At 35.3% G+C, this 17,560-nt stretch overlaps 2 protein-coding genes and 1 pseudogene across 3 annotated transcripts; 1 reads left to right on the forward strand and 2 right to left on the reverse strand.

Annotated features, from left to right (window-relative positions):
* The first annotated feature begins 248 nt into the window (after nucleotides 1–248).
* Nucleotides 249–1,195, forward strand: LOC125201054 (NDR1/HIN1-like protein 6 pseudogene; annotated as a pseudogene).
* A 44-nt stretch (nucleotides 1,196–1,239) lies between these two features.
* Nucleotides 1,240–3,990, reverse strand: LOC125201053 (uncharacterized). The gene is made up of 4 exons (XM_048098941.2): nucleotides 3,741–3,990; nucleotides 2,839–3,664; nucleotides 2,225–2,391; nucleotides 1,240–1,960 (listed from the first exon to the last, which is right to left on the reverse strand). Exons 1-4 carry the CDS (start codon nucleotides 3,950–3,952, stop codon nucleotides 1,753–1,755), a joined length of 1,413 nt encoding a protein of 470 aa, XP_047954898.1. The 5' UTR covers nucleotides 3,953–3,990; the 3' UTR covers nucleotides 1,240–1,752.
* Nucleotides 3,991–4,852: 862 nt separating this feature from the next.
* On the reverse strand, nucleotides 4,853–8,393 carry LOC125202470 (Endosomal targeting BRO1-like domain-containing protein). 2 transcript variants are annotated; one of them, XM_048100870.2, is made up of 13 exons: nucleotides 8,372–8,393; nucleotides 7,686–7,731; nucleotides 7,271–7,573; nucleotides 7,123–7,197; nucleotides 6,991–7,049; nucleotides 6,768–6,903; nucleotides 6,413–6,509; nucleotides 6,259–6,325; nucleotides 5,800–5,898; nucleotides 5,626–5,715; nucleotides 5,402–5,556; nucleotides 5,216–5,317; nucleotides 4,853–5,139 (listed from the first exon to the last, which is right to left on the reverse strand). In XM_048100870.2, the coding sequence occupies exons 3-13, from the start codon at nucleotides 7,521–7,523 to the stop codon at nucleotides 5,025–5,027; spliced, it is 1,248 nt and encodes a 415-aa protein (XP_047956827.1). In that variant the 5' UTR covers nucleotides 7,524–7,573; nucleotides 7,686–7,731; nucleotides 8,372–8,393; the 3' UTR covers nucleotides 4,853–5,024. The 2 variants fall into 2 exon arrangements, with proteins under 2 accessions (XP_047956827.1, XP_047956826.1); XM_048100869.1 differs by lacking the exon at nucleotides 8,372–8,393 and adding an exon at nucleotides 8,096–8,365.
* Nucleotides 8,394–17,560: the final 9,167 nt, after the last annotated feature.

Below are 17,560 nucleotides of genomic sequence, written 5' to 3' on the forward strand. Positions count from 1 at the left end.
AATACAATTGGACTGACTTGCAACATCTTCTCTCTTATGCTTAATTTAAGCTTAATTCAACAAGTCATGCTTAGCTCCCCTCCAATGAAAAATAAAATAAATAACAAAATGTCATGCTTAGCTGACCTAACTCATGCACTTACTACCTTATATTGTCTGGTAAGAAAGCTGACCTATTTTCCTACCCATAGTCACACATACACATATATATACACCACAAAATCTTGATGACACATTATACCAATACATAATTTAGTTCAACATAACAAGTTAGAGCAGAGCACCTCCAATGGCAGAACACCATAAGAAGATATATCCAGATGTTGAAATAGCGATGCCTACTCGGCCTCGGGCCTCGCTAGGACTAGAAAATGGAGATCCATCATCAATTCCGATGGTGCCACCAGGCAAGCCCAAGCCCAAGCCGGACCCTAAACCCGATCCAGACCCTAAACCCGACCCCAAACCCAAACGTTGTTGCTGCAAATGCCTTTGCTGGACGGTTGGCCTCCTGACGCTCCTGCTATTCATCGTTGGAGCCACTGCAGGCATTATTTACCTTGTGTTTCAGCCCAAGCTTCCCAAATATTCAGTCGACAACCTCAGGGTATCGGATCTGACACTCAATTTCGACATGACCCTTTCTGCAAGGTTCAATGTTAGGATCACCGCTGACAACCCCAACAAGAAGATTGGAATCTACTACGAGAAGGGTAGCCGTCTGAGCGTATGGTACAAAGACACCAACCTCTGCCAAGGAACCATCCCCAAATTCTACCAGGGGCATCAAAACAAGACGGTGTTGAATGTCGCCTTAACAGGGAGGAATCAGTATGGGACAACTCTGCTGAATGCATTGCAAGAGCAGCAGCAGACAGGCAGGGTCCCTCTCGATCTTAATATAAATGTGCCTGTCAGCATCAAACTTGGAGCCCTCAAGCTCAGGAAGGTCAGGATATTGGGGACCTGCAAGTTGATCGTTGATAGTCTTACTACTAATAGTTTAATCAGCATTAAAGCTAGTAGCTGTCATTTTGGACTCAAACTCTGAATAATTTCTTCTTCTTTTGGTCGCCGCCGCACCCCTCTTCCAATGTTCTCGGAAGATATTTTGTTACTCTCTTTACTTTCAGCTTTCACGTTCTTTGTAGATCTGCCTTCCTTTTTTTGTATTTACCTTTCATTGATTATGTTAGTATTAGAAGAACAGCCTACACAAATAAATAATATCAAACAATCTTGAAAAACATAAATAATTTACTGCATTGTCAAAAGATTGTAAGAGAACTACATTCACCAATCTGGAATAACTGCTAATAATACAATTCTAATATGATAACCCCGGAGCTGTAATTTGATATCCTGTTGGTGGAGTTCTTGCTTGGCCCATATTTGCAAAACATCAGCCATGTAGATGCGGACATGAGGCGTTTCAGCTAAAGGGCCAAACAATGGTGAACTCTTTCACCTACTCTCAAATGGTTCCCCTTGAACTCCTGCCTAAGATCTTGCGTACTCTGTCTATAACCAGGAAGAATTAGTCAACTGCACTCCTCCTGCTTAAAGTAATCAGACATCTTTACTTTACTTTCAATTTCAACTGCCTCCTTGGATGTCCGGGTGCTTCTCAGGCAAGTATGACATTATTGTGTGGATGTGGTATGGACGGTAGTTCTACTGCGTATACATGTCAAGAATTGATTGGATAGTAGACAAACTCTTCCACAAAGTGGAAATATCCATGGCAGCATTTTAGTCCCCAATTAGTGCCCGTGGTCTGTGCTCTACTATGGAAAGAGACATTCCTGTCTGTAAGACAGCCCTGACAAAAGCCATATTTGCTGTTACAGTTTGTGCACACCAATAATCACCAGTGCCAAAAACCACTTTGTTTTTCAAAGCCAGTTTTCTGGTTGTTGGAAGGCTCATCAGTCGTGTTGATGGACAGTCAGGCACTACCCTGGTATAGTCACTTATTTATTAAGGAAAAAGATATTCACAAATCTCTAAAAACAAGCACCAGAGAAACAAAAGAGTAAAAAAAAAAGCAATCACACACATTGCAGTTTCCAATTTCACTTTTCAAGACAGATCAAATATAGTTACTCAGCAAGTAAAGAGTCAAGATAATAATTCCATCTTCATAGGTGAACTTGAATATAAGGCCAGATAACAAATTATCGTAGTGATACAAGCACACATAACTTGGTTCCTAAGAACTTACTTGAGAAATTTCAGAAAGAATTCAGCTCTTAGTTTCTCATTAGGTCCCCCGCACATTGCAATGAGCTCTTGGAACTCCAGCCGAACACTTTCACAGATAATTCCTCGTTTTCCTGATATTAAGCCAGACAACTCTCTGTGGATTGGATTCTGATTTTCAGAATCAACCTGGAATTGCATAAATCAAGGTCAACAAATCGAAAAAAGGAAACCATGGGAAATAAATGCAGCATGCAGATGAGAGTTAAAGTTGAAGCAGAACAATAGTTAAGTTTACTATGACAGTATGATTCCTTGCTTCTTCTCACATTTCAAGCAATATGAGTGATAGGATATGAGCATATCGAAGTCTCCCTTGTGAAACATTCATCTCATGAGCAATTGCAGGATTTGCATTTACATAAAACTTGATGCTTGAATCCTGATTTTATGTGTTAACCTAGAGACGCACTGGCAGAATATATAGTCAGGCTGCATCCTAGAGATTAAATTGACGTTACATGATCAAAATCGCGAATGCATTAAATACGGCTCATAAAAATGTACTTTTCTATATCAACTTGCCAGTGAACACCAAAAAACAGCAATGCACTCTTATTAGTCTCGTATTACCACCTGGGTGATCACAAAGTCATAGTTGCCTTTAAAACGATCTCTCAGTTGACGCTCTGGAGTAGCCAAAAGCTTCTCTGTCCTTCCATTACTAATTCCTGAGGCAATGGCAACCATTGCTGTAGTATCAAAATTAACCAACTTGGCTTCAACATCCCTCCATGACTGATTCATTAATCCAACTTGAAGCTCCACTTCATCATCCAAAGAGCAGCACCAGCACTTCATTCCAGTAACAAGAGAACTTAAAGACAAGCCTGGATCAAAACCAGAGTGCTCGCAGCACTTGTTACACGAAACAGGACCACCAATCCTATTCTCACTGATATCTTTCGCCCTTACAATTCCATCTTCCCCGATTTGTATTCTCACAGCACAAGCATCAGGAAACAATCTACCAAGCACCACATCAGTCCACTCCTCCTCCAATTCCAACTCATGATAGCTAAGTGGCTCCAGTTTCACATCCAAAGCCTTAAATTCACATCTAAGCTTCTGGTAAACATCATCACCAAGGCCATTAGAAAAGAATAGCACAACCGATGATGGTCGGAGCGTTACAGGGGAGTGGCGTGCAGCATCGACAACTAGCTGAATCTTTTTCCTCAATCCCTTGTCCTTCTCAGAAGATCCGCCATTCCAGGAGATGCACCTAGGGTTTCTGCCGGAGACAATGAACCACACGGGATTCCCGTTCAGTGAGCAAACTACATCAACATAAACGCTAGACGATTTCGAAAATTCAATCGGCTTGCAGACGCGCGATACTCCGGTGACCGAGGGCTGCCGGAGCACATGTACCACCGCCTCTAAGTGGCCGATATTCAGACTGCCATATCAAATTAATCATATAAGCTAACTGTAGAACGAAATTGAGAACCGATTATCAATGGAGGGGGATGTACCTGAGAGGAGGAGAATTGAGATCAGACGCCGCGGCGGCGGAAATACGGTGGAGAAAAGTGAGCTCTGAGTTGATTAAACGGCATAGTGTGGTCTTTGAGGAGGGAGAGAGCTTAGTCCTTGGTATGTGCTGGAGTTGATCGATGAGGGAATCGCACCTTCTCTTGGCATCTTCCTCCGGCGAGGCGGCGGCGGCGCGTGCTTTCTCCTCCATCTTCTCGACGCTCAATTTTCGCTATTTCGGTCAGTACAATTTATATTCCGAATATTTTTAAATTTTAATGTATTTTCTTCTCTTTTTTTTTTGGTAATTTAAAACTATTTTATGGTTTGTTTAATTTGTTAAGTAGTTTAAATATAAGTACTACTTGCGCATAAAACATAATTATTTAAAGAGTAAAGAGTAGTAGTATAAAATTTGATCAATCGATTCTGCCATTTTTTAAAAAGTCATAAATTTTAGATTTTTTTTCAATTGATTCATGCAAAAAAGAATTGCTTGTAACGTAGTACTTCCTCCGTCCACGAATAAGAGTCCATTTCTATTCGGCACGGGTTTTAAGAAATGTTAAGGTTAGTGGGTGGAAGAAAGTTAGTGGAATATGGGTCACACTTCTATATATATATTTTAACTTTTAAATGATACGTGAGTGGAATGAGTTGGTAGAATGTGAGGTCTCTTTATCATTTAAGGTAATTATGAATCGAGACTCTTATTCGTGGACGGACCAAAATGGAAAAACGAGACTCTTATTCGTGGACGGAGGGAGTATAATTTTTGTGGTGTTGTAACTTGTAATAGATACAATTTCATCAAAACTATTTGTTCGTTGAACAATTGCGACTTACATAATTTTTTAAATAATTTATCCCAGTTTTAAAGTATATGTTGATCCCAATTTTTTTTATTATTATTGAGTTGCTATTGAATCACCTTCTTCGATTACATAAGTCAATATTCACGAACTTAGATGATCATACACCTACATTATTTACAACTTAAACAATATATTATCCATGAGATGTAAAATCAATAAACTTGTTTAAGATCCTCTCAATAACAAAATTAAAAGCAATGAAAATAGACTGATCAGAACTTATAAAGAGGCATTGGTGAAATTCGAACTTATCAAGCTGGAATTGAGCATATAAAATGGTTGAAATTATTATGCTACCGTAGCATACTTGCACACATTGAGATCTACACTAAAATGTGAATTTTACAGAGCAAAACACCACATAATTCATAAATTGTGACAACCATTTTGGTCATGCCATCATCATCATCATCTACTCTTTTGTGCTTGTTGATTCCACGAAAGATCCACCTCGGGAAGCTGGTACTCGTCCGGTTTGAGGGCCAGAGTGAAATCCGGCAGCGTTGGTGCTGTCTCCATTATCCTACAACAAAACACCATCGTCATTCAATCATCCTCATTGATGAGTAAAGACGAGATGAGGGGGGCGGCCAACTTACTTGTCGTGGGAGTAAAGATCCTTGTTGATTCTCACTTTGCTACAAGTATCCTTTGGAATCTTTTCAGACAGAAACTTCATTGTTCCCCACAGAGGAGGATTCCTACACAGATTCATACACTTATACAAAATAAAATAAAAAGAAATGAAAATGAATGAATTTGAGCAAATGGAATGATGATTCTACCTAGATAGGGGTGTTGATGAGTGAAAAGCTTCACATGCTTTGTTGCTCTCTTTGAGGCACTCATCTGCTGCTTGCAGAGCTGCTACAGCCATTCCGTGAGACTTCTCAGTGTTCCCCTCGTCCAGAATCAGGCCGTGGTAGTAGTATGCTGCAGCCTGCACCCGAACGACCATCAATCACTATAACACTTATCCAAACGAATCCCCATTCATTCGTTAACATACCTTTGCTTCGAGGTATTTCCACTTCACGAATAGCCTGTGCTTCTCTCCCCACCCGTTCGCCAATGCAAGGTTCATTATGTTATCTTGCGCCTGCCATCACAGAAATCCCCATTACCTATGTGCCCAAAAGTAACGAGCCACTTACAATGCGGAAGAGGGAGTAACGGACGATACCTGTTGCCAGTATTTCACCATCTCGCAGGCAAGTCTTCGTTTCACAGCCAGTGTTGCTTTAGTGCTGTCGATGGCGAGTCCCAGCTGAATATCAACACCCTATTCAACGCACGAATTAGCTCCCACAAAAACAGATAAAGCTTCATCGACTATAGCTTTTCACAGACGGGGCAACACAGACAGTGATTTCTGGGATATGTCACCTAGGCATTGTTATTAATCATCAAACATTATTAACTCCGAAGCCGCGTGCCATCCAAAAGTCCATGCTCAGTTATTATCAATCTAATGAAGTCACAACAAGTCGATTAATTTGTTTAAAACCGGCGAAAATTTTCAGGTTTTATGCTCGAGAATCATATACTATTCAGGCAACACAACCTCAGATGAACCTCAAGATGGAAGATCCATCTAAGCATTGGCCACAAGGCAGCAAACGAAACGAGATGAAGCCAATACCTGTCCAAGTGCTTGAAGGCAGAGTGCTCGTAGGACTCCTTCAGCAAGGTCGACCGGAAGATTTCTCCTTGAGAACATAATGGCAAACAAGGATTTAATCGAGCAATTCTTGGATACAATCCAGAGTAATAATTAAAAGCGTGCACGATGATACCTTAGTTCGTCGGGCAACTGTGGGAGAACATGCCGGACAGCACAGTCAAGGTAACCAGCTGCCTTCAAGAAAACATCAACAGAAGATCGACGACTCTCTGTTGGAAAAGGACCACATTACAGAAGAACGAAAAAAGCTTTACACAAAGCACACAACTCTCATAGTACTGCTTCTTAAACAATATTTGTAAGGCATAGTATGATCATAACATATATGTCGGTATATGAATCATACAACGATAATCGAACATTACATCAGTTTTTCATTGAAATGGTTTGAACATCACTTCACCTACAATGCAAGTATGCAACAGCAAGCATTTCTAGATATGTTTATAAGCCCAAAAGTTGCATACCTTCTGTTAGCTTGGGCTGATAACCATCGACTGACGTTCTTGGAAGGAGCAACAGATTAGCTTGAGATAACGACAGCGTTGCCATCAAGTGCAAAACAGATAATACTTCATACCAAGCGCTACACATTGCCGTTTCCTGGAGAAACAGACAAGGATAATGAGACGAACAGCTCAACAGAAAAAAAAAATTTAAAGAACGATGTCCGTGAGGTTTTAGTTTGACCTCCGCTTCGTCTTCTTGATTGATCCAAACGAACTCTACTTTGTGTTGCAAGGGACTCCCTGCACAATGCAAATGAGTCACGCTCACCATAGGAATGGCAAAACAAGTGAATTGGCAGAGCAAAAGGCTTACCATCTTTAACCAATCCCAGAAGCACAGGCAGATAATCTTCTAGAGCTTGAAGGAGATCACCCAGTGTCGAACCTCCTGCAAGAATCAGTCAGCTTATGCAACACCAACACGATATGACAACAAAACACGATACTAAGTTACTACTAACCATGTTGGGTTGCAGTTTTCCTTCTCGTTCTTGTAATCGTTGGAGCTTCTTGCCCGGCCATAACAACTATCCTCGTCCTAAGCGCAGATAGGCGCTCCACCAAGCTTTTAGACAGGTGATCGCCCAACGCCTCCGAGAAATTGGTGGGCTTAGGGATCCGTAAACCCGGAACAAACACAGCAACATCCCCAATGTTTGCTGGCCTCCTCCGGTTCCCGCCCGTGTCCTTTTGAGTCGATAGAAAACACCCCATTTCCTAAGATTTTATCGATCCGCCACCACAAACAACCAATCCAGGGAGTCCTATCCAACAATTTCAAGAATTTGCACAGATTCACATCATGAGTCAAGACAACCAAAACCAAGAAAAGCAGCTGACAAAGTGTGTATTACTAAGAGATGGAAATGTGCTTACAAATAATTCAGAAGCTATGTGTCTTGGCAGATCCCTCTAGAAAATTCTGCATTGAAAAAAAATGAACAAAATGAAAAGGGAAGTGATATCATCAATGTCACAAGAGCCTCATGAAAGTGCTAGCTTTTTCAATGTGACCAACCTTGATTAAAAATCTAATCTTTGATTTAGGTTTGGATTTAAGCAAAAACGTTTCTCACTTTCTGGTATTTGACTCACGAGAGAAGCATTTTGAGTAAAGCATAACCATAAGCCATAATTCAGGAAGCAAGCAATCAACACAAGCAAACTCATATTTATTCATAGTATTTGCCACAATTGAACCCAACAATCAGAAAGAATCCCACTTCAATCACAGCTGATTTCTAATTTCTAACCCCAAGATTCAATCTTTAGAGATAAAACCATACCTGAAGTGAAACAGAGCCCAGAAATTCCATCACACAAGAGAGAAGAGAAAAGGGAGGAAAAGATATGTGAAAAATTTCACTTTTTGGGATTGATTCTGCTGTGGGATTTGGTGGAAAGAGTTGAAACCATCAAGAAAAGTCGAATCGAATCAACCCCAATTGAAACTAGACTCTGATTGAATTGAATTTGTGTGCCGCATATATCAACATCAATTACTATGAGGTAGAAAGAGAATATATATATGTAAATACAGAGATAGAGAGAGAGAGACTTGCAAGTTTCAATGTGAAGCGTGGAGTGGAATTGTTGATAAGTAGTCGCAGCAAGCTAAGAGAGAGAGAGACTATTTTATAAAAAGAATTTGGAATGCAAACAACACAAAGATTTACTGAATATTTTTAGTTAAAAACTCAAAAAAGTAAACTGTAAAACACAAATGACAATGAGAAGAAGCTAAATTTGTGTTTCAATGGCGACGAGTGCTACCTTTTTTCGAAGGTCATAATCCATCTCTTTTCTGTAATTTTCAGACAAAAATCTTTTGTACCATGTGATTTATACTCCCTCCCTCCGACCCTATTAATTGTCCACTTTTACTCCCTCCGTCCCAAATTAAAAGTGAAATTTTTAGGACACGAGTTTTATGAAATTATGGGAGTGCCACTTTTACTCCCTCCATCCCAAATTAAAAGTGAAATTTTTAAGACACGAGTTTTATAAAATTATGAGAGTGAGTAATAATTGAAGTGGGATAGTGATTGCTAGAGTGTGTAATAATTGAAGTGAGCAGTGGAAAGTTGGACCTTTTATCTTTTTGTACGTTTATGATTTTATTTTATTTTTATGAAAATAATGATATTTGAGTTTAAATTTTATCAACAACGAGGCTAAATTTTGTGTCAAAAAATGGTAAATTCTAAATCATACTCTTAAACTGGGACGAACAAAAATGGCAAAATAGGACTCTTAAACTAGGACGGATGGAGTACCATTTTTCTCCGTCCTCCATTAATTATCCACTTTCATTTTTTCCTGAGCAAGTCATGCATTCCACTAACTTATTTCACTTATATTTTATTATAAAACTAATATATAAAAGTGAGATCCATATTCTATTAATTTTTTCAACTCACCTTTTCTTATACTCCCTCCGTCCCACTTTAGCAGTCCCATTGACTTTTCTGCCCTTATTTTGTAAAAATGATAAAAGTAGTTAAAGTGGAGAAATGGTAAAATAAGAGAGACAATAATTTAGATAAGACTCTTCTTTATATTATTCTCTCTCTTAATTTACATTTCTACTCTTTAATTATTTTTTTATCATTTTAATAAAAAGATGACAGAAAAGTTAATGAGATTATTAAAGTAAGACGGAGGGAGGAATTCTTAAAATTCAAATAATCAAAATGGATAATTAAGTAGGGAGGGAGGAGAGGAGTAGCTTTTTTCTCTCTCCTAGATCTTCTGAACGGCAAAACTACCTAACATGAATATTGTTATCATCTAATGTAATAAACTAATCTTTTTCCTCGAAAGTAGTAACTCTCTGATTATTGTCACTTGACCAAATCTATCTCGAACTTCTAATTTTCTGAATTTCTTTTTTAATTTAAATCAAGAAATCATTTTTTTAATTGAGGAAAATCAGAAGATATGCTTGAATATCCAAATACTATTAGATTGGCTCGAAACGACGAGGAAGGGGTGCTAGAAAAGTAGAAATTAAACACATTTCCTATTCCAAATTAAGGGTATTTATATCTCTATGTGCTCAACTTGAATGTGGTCCAGTTTTTATAGTAATTTAGGTTCTATGAATAGACTCAGTCACATACATTTTGCCTTTTGGCATTGAAACTTGGATCAAGTATTGGATTTTTGGATTTCTCCTTTCTTTATTATACTATATTAAAGAAACCCTTATTGAATAATAGTCATGATAATAAAAGTGAAATAAAACAACATACAATGTCGTATGAATCCAAACTGATAAAATGAGTAATGGACAAGGTAATTACTTAAGAAAGGCAAATGACCCACTCAAATATTCTCATATGAAGTTACAAATATAACAATAATATTTATTTATTTTATTATATGTGGAATTAGTAGTCAATGCATGAGATGAAAGATCTCAGGTTCAAATCTCAACCTTAAAAAAGTAGGAGCATGTTTATATATTTATAAAAAAAGTACTCCTCCTGTCCCGTTTCAAGTGAGACGCTTTTTAGGGCACATAATTTTTTAAAAGTGTTGTTTAGTGTTATTTAGTTGAAACACTCCAAAAAAAAATATATAAATAGCTTAAGGTTACGAATAGAGTACTTATTCAATTTATCAACTATATAACCCTCTTCAAATTTTCAAACTTTCTTCGTACTACAATTTTTTCACCTCCCAAACTAATTTTATGGCTCCACCCAAAAAAAAGGTAAAAAAACCAGCATATTTTTTAAAAAAAGAGATGAAATCAGCAATCTAGCAAAATATATAAATAATACCCACACCATATAAACACATAAATACTCCACATAAGATATGGTTTGGCAGTTAAATGCAATCTAGTCTACTCGAAATAAGTACTAGTTTATGACTTTATGGAAACACCGTTAGATGCTGTTTTGACTTGTTTGGTTTTATTAAAGCATAGAAAAATGTTAATTGTTTAAGTAAAGAATATTTGCAACAATCGTACTTTGGATTACTGTGGAATAATATAATTAAATCTGATTTTTATGTCTCCATGAATTCTAATTAATTAATATCCGCAATTAGGTGAATTGCGACAAACCACCTGTTTTATTATTAGTTTATTATACTATACAGCATATATAGGCAAGAATACAGTGGAAAATCATAATTTAGGGATGAATCACTATTACCAAAAACGACATTTGAACTACTACGAATTTTTTTTATAAATAGATGCAATTTGTTCCAATGCTACAAACCTTATGTTAACATGCGATATCATTTTTTTTAAGCATCACTCTCGTTTAATTGATGTTTAGCGTTACCCATATTATTTTTGTATGTATATTTGATTTTAATACATTAAACTTAAATTAATTATTTGAACTTGCAGAGAAAATTAAGAAATCCAACTTAGATTTTCAAGTAACTTTGAAGTGGTCCCTAAACATCAAACAATAATTATTTTCGAAATTATAATATCCTCGAAGGTTTACAAAGTTCCCTTTCTACATGAAATATGACCATAATATAAAAAATTATTAAAAGATAGGATGATAGCCCTTCCAGAAATTTAGAGTCAATTCTCGGTCGTCATTATTAATTGACTCCTCATGCCATAGTTTTGACCATATATATTAATAATCCATATAATTAAAAGTAACAATATTAATTTATTAATGGAACTATTTAGTGCTCTCTTGCAAACAATTTTGAAACCTTATTCTTCTAACTCTTTCCATTCCATTCATCTTAAATTATACTCCACTAGCATATAAATTGAATGTTTATTATATATAGCCCTAATACTTGTGTTGGGAAATAATGCATACACAATCACAAAATAACAATAATAATAATAATGATAATAACAACAACAATAATAATAATAATACAAGATTTCTTTACTCAATTTGTCCAGGGCAACACCAAATCGGGATTTTCACAATATAATTTTCATACACAGAAACAAGGAGAAACAATTACTTAAATACAATAGCAATATTCAAACCCTAGTCTATTAGGTTCTGTCGGAGCCAAAAAACGTAGACACTTAAAAAATTTGGATCATCATATTTATACTTGGTGTTCAGTTTTAGGCTTTAAAAATTTCGGTAGGAAATATGAATAAACAAAAATGATAGTAAGATACATTTTAGGACAATTTTTTGTCATATAACTCTAGAGTAGATGAATTATCTATTCTACTACCAAACTACTCCTAATAATTCATCTTTAAGGTTTCACTTCATGTTGTACCATATGTTAATTGTGATGATTAAGTGCACAAGCCATAACAAAAGTATTTCCACCTATAGTAGTCACATGTCTCAAAAAGTTATTAAATTGATAGAACAACGATTGGTTCAAAAATTTTGGCACGTATCTTGGAATTAGATATTTCATATGTACAAGCATCTACATACATTATATTCTCCATATAATAATAGCTTGCATTGCAATTATAAGAAAACAAATAAAAGAGCTCGCATGCACATAATCATAGGAATTGGCTCGTTTGAAAACTATTTTAAAATAAAAACTTCTCAAAAAAAAATAGAGCAAATTCATTTATGGAAAGTTCCAATAAATTAACCCTATACATCATTCCATTAACACTACTTCTCACTTACTTTTTCTCCTTCTCTCTTATTTTTTTCCCTTCTCTCTTAATTTACCAATTATGCATTAAAATCCGAGCCATATACCAATTGCTCTATTTTTTGTGGACGAGGGAGTAATAAATAGTTAAAGTGGAGAGAGACAAAAGTAAGAGAGAGAATAATGTAGAGAAAAGTCTTATCTACAATATTCTCTCTCTTACCTTACTTTTTATTCACTTTAACTATTTATATTTATTTTTTCGAGACAAGTGCAGAAAATGAAATGACTCTACTATTGTGAAACGGAGGGAGTACTATTCTTTCACAACTCAACTTCGCATTCGTACAATACTCCCCCCGTCCGCCAATAGGAGTCTCATTTCTTTCCGACACGGGTTTTAAGAAATGAAGAAAAAAGGCGGCTGGATCACCTAATTCTTTTCCTACACCATCTCTTGCTCCACTCCTCACAAACATAATGTAGAATTAAGTGATCTGGACTGGAAAAAAGGGTGGAAGAAAGTTAGTGGAATATGAGTCATACTTATTATATTAGTTTTAAATTATATGTGAGTGAAATGAGTTTGTTGAATGTAAGGCTCTTTATGATTTATAATAATTATGATCTAAAACTCTATTCACGGACGGATTAAAATTGAAAAATGGAACTCCTATTCACAAACATAAATGAGTAATATCTAACAATAAATACATAGATATTTTCATCAAAAATCGCACTCAAATATTAAATCACAAAACCACCTTGCAATGATGGGAATGAAATGAGAATCCAAAATAATTGACCTAATTATTGCCGTTAATACGAAGGCGAGTGGATTAGCTTGACACGTGTAGATATGTTTTGCCCTTGCAAATAAAGAGTTGACTTTTTTCTATGATTCAGCGCATACGTGTCCGACAAGGAGTGGTGCTCGGTGGCATCTTCCAAAAATAAGGCGGCAAAGGGGATGGCCGTTTTCAGACAAGGGCTACGTCACGTGCCGCCACCTGGCCACACGTTATAAATTATGCAGCCCCACCCAATGAGAAGCCGGAATAAGATATGGTGACGTCAGACTTTGGGGACACGTGGTGAGTGGAGGGAGTCCGGACGGCTAGCGCCGACCGTGGTCGGGTTAGATTAGGTGACCTCTATTTGCCAAAAGGGGGATGCATCATTTACTTTCTTCAAATCCATGTTGTCATAATTAATTAATTAATTAATTAAATATCTGGAATTAATTATGACAATTTGTATTGTCCACTATTCTAATCTTCTAACTAAGTTTTTGGAGGTCAACGATACTAATAATAACCAAAGACAATCAAATTATAAATAAGCAAGAAGAACAAAAAAAATTGGACGATTTTGCATGCATGTAATGTGTTTCATTCATTTCGTGGTTTAATATTTTTGCAGAAAACTTCAATAGATATATTTTCTTCGCCTTTTACACAGCCTTTATTACATATAAATGCGAATAAATAAATTATAACTGTATAAATATATTACAACAGTAGTATAAAAAAAATCACTTATTCTTAATGAAAATGTCAACTCGGCCATTTTAGACCAACTCAGCCTTTTATTGTTTTTCTCGTATAATCATATGAGATATGTTGGAAATATTCAGAAATGTCTGAAGGTGCTTCGTCGAGCAAGATTTTTTTTTCTAGCTACCATGATCTTTGATCTTTTAGCTATCGTAGCTGTAGATATTTTTATTTTTTCTAGTTTGCCATGAGTGACAACACTATCTAGATCCTTGCAACAGTTAATAAACAGTCATGCACTTTGAGAATGAAAGACATTTGAATTCCCACAATAGCATTTTCAATAGTTGATATTTTTTTACTTTAAAACTTCATCAATTTTAACTATGTCTAGCACATTTGAAGTGCTTTTAAATGTAGTAATAAATTTGTTTATCTTTTGTAAACAGTAAGTCAATTCGTTAGCATTAGCCACAACATATATAATATAATGTCTTGCATATAAATACTAGCGTATCTCCTTTACTTGATTGACGATCCTTTATTTCACTTTTCCTTCGTTTTCGGTTGTTTTTCCGGTTTCTTGCATTAATTCAATAACCTTTTTGATTCAAGTTAGTTTATCCAATAGAGAGTTTTTTATTTAACAATCATTTCTATCTAATTTTTTAATAATAAACAAAGCTTATTGTATAGTTAGTTGAACGAATTGGTCCAATCAAATCCTAGAAACGCGATCGATGTATCTTTGGCACGTAGTCTTTTTAAAAGTTAAACAAACGCTTTCTTTGATGAGAGATCGAAAGTCCAATTATTGCTATGCGATATTTAACGACTTCTCACTTTCTTTGATAATAAGTTTCCTATACTTTATTTTTATAAAAGTGTTTTTTTGGTTCCACTTTTTATATCTAACAATCAAGTGTATGAACTTTTAAACACTATCTTGCAAGATGACAATATTGGTTATCTAATCTACCCATTATAATTAGGATTCTATAATTTGGTTCACTGTAATATGCGATGATCAAAAGCTATGTTTTTTTCTCAACGCTTACATAGTTATCTAAGACATAAATAGGTTTGACAATAAGTTAGACTTATCATACTTTGTATGTAAGCATTTGGGCATATATTGCTATATACTAATTAGGCCCAGCTTTGTATTATTGTATATTAGAGGTTTTTAATTTATGAAGACTTAAGCTTGAATTTTGTGATATACAAGTTGTCAAGTTGAACTACAATTTATTCTAAAAGAAAGTCTTTAGAGCGCGAAAAGAAATTAAAACTTGTAATTTCATCAAAAGAAAGGAAATGGTAGTTTCTAATTTGTCTCACCCGGGCAAAAGATGATGGAGTTTGGAGCCCCTTGCACAGCGGAAGACTTGTACAAAACAAATAAATCAGACACGGATCTATTTGACCGATTATGCGATTAATCAATTCACATGTTAAACAGATAATTGCATGCTATAACGCAAATAATTCCTGCTCATAGAAAGTAAATCCTAAAACATGAATTCTACGGTTTAGGGTTACCGATTTGATTCTCCAAAGAATCGTCGATTGCCCGCGCCTTCTCCACGTGATGATCTTCAATACTAGACCACGGATCTTCTCTCTGGTTCCCGAACTGTATCTCGATATCAGGGTGGGCTGATCTTATCAAAATACTAGGACTCGAATAAAGAAGACATAAGAAATCCTTCTCCAATTAGGAGAGAAATTCGAATTCCTCTAGGTAGAGGGGGACGAAAATTATGAATAATAATAATGAATGATTTATGTCCCATTTTTTCTCCTATTTATATTAAGTTCATTTTGGGCCCAGACGGGGATCTATGGAAGGTTTTGGATATGGGCTCCCCCAATTAGCTTTTTACTAATTAAATTGAACCCACAATTTAATACAAGCTTATATTGGAATATTACGAGCAGCCACTACAGAAGTAATATTGAACTCTCCCCATCTAAATCCGAAATTACAAGTAATCCGGGTTTCCACTTTGTTTATTATTTATTTCCCGCGCTTAAGATATAAATGTCCATTAATTAATTAATGTCTGCTATGGACTTAATTAATTAACATCTTATTAATTCCAATAGTGGACTTAACAAGAATCATTTATTTATTATTCATAGAGTAATAAAACTCCAACTGGCCAGTTTTCCGAATAATAAAAACTTGTTCGAGCTCCTCTTGAGGACATTATCAAACGATACTCACATCGCGCACGTTTCAACATAATAGCAATCCTAGCACCGCTAGATATTAATCACCACTACCCAATATATCAAGATTATTGGGTTGCGAAAAATCCGCACCATTTGATAAGTCAAAGTAGTGCATAATCAATACCGTATGCTCAATGCTAACATATGTAGATTAAGAAATAGTATTTTACCAAGACCTAGTCTTTCAGTAGATAGCATAAAAGACACGTCTTGCTGTTAGATCCGTTTAGTGCTATACCACACCAATGTCATCTTATTTCAGTAAGGCTTAGAAATATGCGGACTGACATTGCAACCTTTCACGATAGGTAGTCTAAGCCTATCTAGGTTGTGAAATTCTTCTTTTCCTTTTGCAAAGCATTGCATAGATCTGACCGTGTTACCTTAAAGTGGACGCCGCCCACAACCAGTCTACTAAGCAAAAGACTTAGACTTTGTTTACTTCTTATGCATTTAAATGTTTATAAATGCACAAGCAAACACAATGTAATAATATACTGATTCTATTCATGCAAAACTACTCGAATAATACTGAATCGGGTTAAAAGTGGATTATAGAGTTTTACGTATACAAGCCAGATTCTATTCAAGCGAAACTTGCTCAAAACATGCTTTTCAGTATACCAAACCTAACAAAAGATACTGTTTTTACGTGAATAAAATAATTGAGAAAAATTAAAACTTCATGATTTGATATTACACTTTCAATTGACTGGTCAAAATTTAATCAAATTTTATAATCTAAATGTTACTACTATTATCTATGGTATTATACGTATATAAATATGTAGGATTGGAATAAAAAAAGTTACTAGCATCTAAATAATAGTACAGACAATGATCTATTACTAGCCACTAGATCACTTATATATTGCTTATCATGTAAAAATTTGAAAATATTAAATTTAATTGAAAATAATCAATATTAATCCTTTATATGGTAGTTCTGTCATTCTCTATAATTACTCAAATATTTCCATAATATGATTTATTTATGAGAATACCACTTTTTGTAACATTAATTTATATTAACTTATTTATTTTCATGTTCATGTATATGTAAGACATATACAATATTACCAATACTATAATTGATATAAATTCATAAACATCATCTGTAATGCGTGTAAGATATTGTCACCTTAAATGATCTCATGCATTTTGATTAATAAAATGATAGTTACAAAATAAAAATTGACTATAACAAGATTCAAGACACGTTAATAAATTCAGTAGATTTGAATTGAAATTCAGATTTCAGATATTCCTGAGGCCAAATATAGAATTATTTTAATATATTGAGTACTATTGTTATGACAAAATTTGAATTGAAATTCAGATTTCAGATATTACTGATTAATGCATTTAATTATAAATAGATTTCTTACCAAAATCGTTGCAAATTGCTAAATCGGACTTTATACGGGCTGATTTGAG

This window comes from Salvia hispanica, chromosome 2, assembly GCF_029641045.1.
Source record: "Salvia hispanica isolate PSC_SH4W2 chromosome 2, Shi_PSC_v1, whole genome shotgun sequence".
Lineage (NCBI taxonomy): Eukaryota > Viridiplantae > Streptophyta > Magnoliopsida > Lamiales > Lamiaceae > Salvia > Salvia hispanica.

What these genes read in the sequence shown, in the direction of transcription:
- LOC125201053 (XM_048098941.2), bottom strand. Translation starts at nt 3,952, where the DNA reads ATGGAGGAGAAAGCACGCGCCGCCGCCGCCTCGCCGGAGGAAGATGCC. An exon ending in ATGACTTTGTGATCACCCAG is followed by an intron (nt 2,392 to 2,838) that starts GTGGTAATACGA and finishes ATGCAATTCCAG; the next exon opens with GTTGATTCTGAAAATCAGAA. An exon ending in TTCTTTCTGAAATTTCTCAA is followed by an intron (nt 1,961 to 2,224) that starts GTAAGTTCTTAG and finishes TGACTATACCAG; the next exon opens with GGTAGTGCCTGACTGTCCAT.
- LOC125202470 (XM_048100870.2), bottom strand. Translation starts at nt 7,523, where the DNA reads ATGGGGTGTTTTCTATCGACTCAAAAGGACACGGGCGGGAACCGGAGG. An exon ending in GAAAACTGCAACCCAACATG is followed by an intron (nt 7,198 to 7,270) that starts GTTAGTAGTAAC and finishes TGATTCTTGCAG; the next exon opens with GAGGTTCGACACTGGGTGAT. An exon ending in ATCAAGAAGACGAAGCGGAG is followed by an intron (nt 6,904 to 6,990) that starts GTCAAACTAAAA and finishes CTGTTTCTCCAG; the next exon opens with GAAACGGCAATGTGTAGCGC.